This window comes from Myotis brandtii, unplaced genomic scaffold (assembly GCF_000412655.1).
Source record: "Myotis brandtii unplaced genomic scaffold, ASM41265v1 scaffold122, whole genome shotgun sequence".
NCBI lineage: Eukaryota > Metazoa > Chordata > Mammalia > Chiroptera > Vespertilionidae > Myotis > Myotis brandtii.
Window position 1 is genome coordinate 1813008 of NW_005354255.1, and position 5911 is coordinate 1818918.

Genomic DNA, 5911 nt, shown 5'->3' on the forward strand with positions numbered 1-5911 from the left:
AGAGAGCTCCCAGAATGGGGGGTGTCCTGCCTCTCCATCCTCAGCTGCATGAGGTCCTGGGGCCTCCCAGCCGGCTCACGCTGTCTGCTTCCCCCACAGCTATCTGGACGACAGGGCCAGAGCTGATGGCAGACCATGTCAGCCACTAACAACATCGCCCAGGCCCGAAAACTGGTGGAGCAGCTCCGCATCGAAGCCGGGATCCAGCGTATCAAGGTGAGCAGGGCAGGAGAGGACAAGGGAGAGACACACAGGCGGCGGGTGGGGGGGAGTTATAGGGGGAGACCCATGGCCCACAGCGGCAGGAGGATGGGCTGGCCCTGCAGCTGTGCCTTTCGCTGTGCAACCTCAGGCCACCCAATCTCTCTAAGCCTCCGTTTCCTCAGTAGAAACACACAGCTGATAGAAAGCCACCCCGGGGGTTGTGGTGATCCCATTGCCACAGCGATTTATAAACACTGACCTCGCCGCCAGCCCCTGGGGTCCTGCCTTGGAAGCCCCAGTGAGGCCGCCTCAGGCCCTGCCGGAGGACCAGCATGAGGCAGGCATTCTCTCTCTTCTGTCCCCTCATCTCCCTCATTACAAGAGGCAGATAGGAGAGACCGCGCTTCTCGCCGCCTGCTTTCTGCACCTCCGCGCTGTGTGAAGTTTTTGAAATAAGCATGTTTGCTTTCTATGCTAAAAAAAAGAAAAAGGACAAGCAGTTTCTGTTCACAGACACTTAACCCATCGGGGACCAGAAACACGCAGAGCAAAATGAAAGAGTGCAGCATTGCACCGTCAGCTCTGCAGACGGAGATTTAAAAAAATAATAATTTGCATAACATCCAGTTAACCATATATTTTGAAGTGCACAATTCCATGGCATTGGGTGCATTCACAATGTGCAACCATCCCTTCCGTCTAGTTCCAGAACGGCCCATCACCCCAAAAAGAAACCCTGTCCCCCTTAGCAGTCACCCTCATCCCCCTCCACAACCCCTGACAACCAGTAGCCCACTTCCTGTCTCTGTGGATGTGCCTGTTCTGGGCATTTCACATAAATGTACTTACACACTGTGTGGCCTTTTGTGTCTGGCTTCTCTCACGGAACATCAAGGTTCATTCATGTTGTAGTGAGTGTCAGTGCCTCACTCCTCTTCATGGCTGAGTCATGCTCCGGCGTGTGCACGGACACATTGTGTTTGTGTAGATGAATTGTAAGTATGAGGGGACATCAGGACAACATCCAGGGCACACAGGCTTCCTCCTTTCCAAGGACATGGACCAACGGGCTGCACATAAGAAAGGTGTCTGACCTTTTCAAAGGCCCCGTCCCACCAAGCCCATGTCCCCTTTGCAAAGGACAGTGAGGTGGCTCCAAGAAGCTGTTTCCTGTCCCAGATCCCAGCGTGCAGACAGCCTGGTGAGTCCCAGGGAGTCTCCATCTAGAAGGCCCCAGTGCTTTGCGCTTCTGGATTAGCCCTGCTCCAGCTACCTAGTGGTTAGTCAGGGATCGCCAGAGAAATAGAACCAACAGAATATGTGTACATATCGATAGAGATAGAGATAGAGATAGAGATAGAGATAGAGATAGAGATAGAGATAGAGATAGAGATAGGTAGGGATAGAGATAGAGATAGAGATAGAGATATATAAAGAGAGATGTATTTTAAGGACTTGGCTCATGCCGTCGCAGGGGCTGGCAAGTGTGAAGTCTGCAGGGCAGGCCCACAGGCTGAAGCCCACGGAAGAGTCAGTGTTGCAGCTCGAGTGCCAAGGCCGTCTGGAGGCAGAATTCTCTCTTCTGTGCAGGGACCTCAGTCTTTTCTCTTAAGGCCTTCAACTGATGAGTTGCAGCCCACCTACATTAGAGAGGTTAACCTGCTCCACTCAAAGCCGACGGATTTAAATGTTATCTATGAAGTATGTTCACAGAGACATCTAGAGTGGCATGAGATGAAACACAAAACCAACCACAGGACCAGCCCACGTATTTGTTCAGACTCGCTGTCCTGAGCATCTGTCATGCCCCCGTCGCTGCTGCTGGTCTCGGGGATTCATTAGGAGGGGATGGCCCGGCCAGGCGCAGGCAGACTCACACCTGAGGGCCAGGCGGGAGTGGTTTTGATGCCACCCCCCCCCTTGCCTCCACCAGCCAGTGGGAGTGGGGGAGGGCTGCTGCAGGGGGCCGGGGAGTGCCTCCCAGGAGGTGGCTGAATGTTCCAGAACTCTGCACATTCAAAGCATTCCTTCAGGCTGAAGAAAGAGCAGGGCCGGTTGAAGTGGTTTTCCTTTGTGCGTGGTGCCAGCTCCCAGCCTGGTGGAGGGTGATTCATCCCACCCCTTTGATGTTCAGGAGCAGCCCCCCCGCCTTTGAAAGTGGGAAGGAGGGGAATCGGGAGGTAACCCACTCTCCCTCTAGTCCCGCCTGAGGTTTTGCATCCCCCGCAAAGCGGCCACCGGAACCACAGAGCATCAGCCTGCCTGACAGGCCCGCCGGCCACGGCCTGGCAAAGGAGAGGTGCCCAGGGTCTGGGTGTGCGGCAGTGCAGTGGCCCCGGCACTGTGGGCAGAGCCTTCCTGTCAACGCCAGGGACGGGCGGGGGGGGGGCACAAGCTGGAGCCACAGCATCAGCTATTTTAGGGCCCGGTGACTATTTCTGTCCTCTGGGAGGGGTGCTTTCCAAATAGGACTCTAGAAGCCAAGCTTCATCTGCTCATCAAAGGCAGCTTCCCAACAGTGGCCACTGTCACTTTCTCCGGGCAGGAGCATCCCCCAGCACAGGGCAGGGAGGGTGTCCTTGGTGTTCAGGTGTGCAGTGTTGCAGACCCACCCAGCAGCCCCTGCACGGCTCGTTGCCCTCTGGCCTTACAGGTGAGAAAGCAAGGGGCTGAGAAAAGGAGCCCTATGGGCAGACAGCTCCTGCCCCTGGGATGGGATCCAGGGACCCACAGACATCCTGTTCACCCTGGCCGAGGGTACCTGCAACCCAGCCCCCCCAGCCCTGCGGGGGCAAGCAGAGGGGGATGGCCCCTGCAGCACCCCCCGCCCCCAAATGCGTGACCTGGAGGAACAGGGCATGTGGTCCAGAGGCACCCTTTGTAGTGACCCTCAGCTCCCCAGATGCTAAATGCCAGGTTTTCCCCATTCAGCCTTCCGGGGACCCTCCCTTCGCCTCCTTCCCCGCTTGGGGGCTCTGATGCAGGTGGTCCTAAGGGTCAGTGCCCTCCCTGGGTCACTGGACCCCAGTGGGTTCAGGGTGCACAGGTAGGAAATGCAGACAGGCTGGTGTTGTGCCCCTCGATCATGCCGATGTCCAAGCAGGGGTCTCACTGCTCAGTCCTTGCTCGGGTGGGATGGGGTCTTAGGCTGACTCCTAAAGAGGCTGCATCTCATTCTGACCTTTTCTGTTCAAAATCTGGGCAACTCCTGTTGTAGGAGGCTCAGGCCTTCTTTTTCAATCTTTTAATAATTGTGGTAAAATACACAACATAGCCTGGTCGGCATGGCTCAGTGGTTGAGCATCGACCTGAGAACCATGGTTCCATCCTGGTCAGGGCACATGCCTGGGTTGCAGGCTCGATCCCCAGTTCCAGGGCATGCAGGAGACAATCAGTGATTCTCTCTCATCATTAATGTTTCTATCTCTCTCTCCCTCTCCCTTCCTCTCTGAAATCAATAAAAATATTTTTTAAGAATACACAATCTAAACTTTATCATTAGTGGTATCCTATATAATAAAGAGGTGATATGCAAATTAACCCTCCTGCCCTGACAAGATGGCTGCCTATGACCAGGCCAGCAGGGGGGTTAGTGAGGGACGACCAAACAACTGAACAGCAGGCTGTGTGGGGCAACCAGGCTGGCAGGGGGGGCAGTTAGGGGCGATCAGGCCAGCATGTAGAGGCAGTTAGGGGCAACCAGGCAGGCAGGCAGGTGAGCAATTAGGAGCCAGCGGTCCAGGATTGTGAGAGGGATGTCCAACTGCTGGCTTAGGCCCAATCCCCAGGATCAGGCCTAAGCCGGCAGTCGGATATCCCCCAAGGGGTCCTGGATTGGAGAGGGTGCAGGCAGGGCTGAGGGGACCGCCCCCCCTGCACAAATTTCGTGCACCGGGCCTCTCGTTTAGTATATTTGGTGGCCCCCTGCACAGATTTCGTGCACCGGGCCTCTCGTTTAGTATATTTGGTGCTGTGCAGTCATCACCTCTATCAAATTCCAAATCATTTCATCATTACAGACAGAAACCTCGTCCCCATCAGTAATTACCCTCCATCGCCTCCCCCAGCCCCTGGCAACCACTGAATTCACTTCCTGTCTCTGTGGATGTGCCTGTTCTGGACATTTCACATAAATAGAATCACACACCGTGTGGCCTTCTGTGCCTGGCTTCTCTCACCGAGCATCGCGTGTTCAAGGTTCATCTATGTTGTTGCGGGTGTCAGTGGCTTGCTCCTTTCATGGCTGAGTCATACTCCAGTGTGTGCAGGGACATGTTGTGTTTGTCCATCATTAGCTGGTGACACTTGGGCAGTGTCCACCTTTCAGCCGTGGTGAATGTGCTGCTGTGAACACACATGAATCAGCCTCTGACCTTTTCTCTCTCGTCCTTGTGCCCACGCTCAGGTCTCCAAGGCCTCATCAGAACTCATGAGCTACTGCGAGCAGCATGCCCGGAACGACCCCCTGCTGGTCGGAGTCCCTGCCTCCGAGAACCCCTTCAAGGACAAGAAGCCTTGTGTCATTCTATAGCTTGGTTTTCTCCTGTGTTTTCTCTCTGTGTATCTCTCTCTCCCTCTCTCTCTTTCTCTCCCCAAAGCCCTTCTTTCTCTCTCTCTGTCAGGGCGTCATTCAGTACGTAGTCAAAGCAAAGCATTTTGGGTCCCTGGGACTTTTAATGCCAAAAGAAATGTAAAACGTTGCCACCGCCCAGATGGAGTAAACGTACCCGCTGGGTAACGCTGGGTTTTCAGACTGAGGCGCACAGACCGCAGGGCCTGGCCGAGAGATGGGTGCTGGCTGCACAACTCCTTCCACTTAGGAGAACTGAGAGGCCCGAACGATGCGGTCGCCGTATTTTTAAACTCTCACTTGCCATTTGAGCTGTGGTCCAGAGCCAAGCTGGTCAGAGAAGGGACTGGAAGGGGGCGCTGGCCGCTGGTCCCGGGGGACCAGGGCGACCTGGCCGGCTGGCCGTCCTCACACAATTGGCCACTTGTAAAAAAAAACGTCTGCTACAGCGCTGCTGCTCTTTTAAAGCAGAGTGAGATTTGGGGGTTGGGGCTATAATGAACTTTTCAGGAAAAATCTTATCATTGAGAAGGTTGTGATTCTGTACTGCTAAAGTCGGGTTTCCACGGCCGAACGCTCGGCCAAGCGGTGCTGTGTAATAACGCCAAGTGGATCTGAGGGGCCCGGAGGGGGCTTGGCCTGGGAAACGCACCCTGGTCCCCTGTGTCGCCGAGCGTCGCCCTGCTGTGTGGCGTGGGTTCTTCTGCTACAGTGCTGCTGCTTTTTTAAAGCAGAGTGAGATTTGGGGGTTGGGGGCTATAATGAACTTTTCAGGAAAAATCTTATCGTTGAGGAGGTTGTGATTCTGTACTGCTAAAGCCAGGTTTCCACGGCCGAACGCTCGGCCAAGCGGTGCTGTGTAATAATGCCAAGTGGATCTGAGGGGCCCGGAGGGGGCTTGGCCTGGGAAACTCACCCTGGTCCCCTGTGTCGCCGAGCGTCGCCTTGCTGTGTGGCGTGGGTTTGGCATGTGTCGCTGGACAGCCACGCATGACCCGCCCTCCCTGGAGACCCCGCCCACCCCAGGAAGGGGTTTTCAGCCGCTTGCCCTGGTCCCTGGAGTGGCCGGCCGGGCTTCATTTTGTTTTAAGCACCTGACATTGATGTGGGCGAGTAGAAGCTGCAATCATATTAGGC

General features: G+C 55.3%; 1 protein-coding gene across 2 annotated transcripts in view; it reads left to right on the forward strand.

Moving 5' to 3' along the window:
• Window positions 1-5212, forward strand: part of GNG7 (guanine nucleotide binding protein (G protein), gamma 7) — an 89667-nt gene extending 84455 nt beyond the window's left edge. For both annotated transcript variants that reach the window (XM_014533666.1, XM_014533667.1), the window contains exons 2-3: window positions 100-216; window positions 4610-5212. In XM_014533666.1, coding sequence (XP_014389152.1) covers window positions 136-216; window positions 4610-4735 — 207 coding nt within the window. In that variant the 5' untranslated portion in view covers window positions 100-135 and the 3' untranslated portion in view covers window positions 4736-5212. The remainder of the gene's footprint in view (window positions 1-99; window positions 217-4609) is intronic.
• Window positions 5213-5911: the final 699 nt, after the last annotated feature.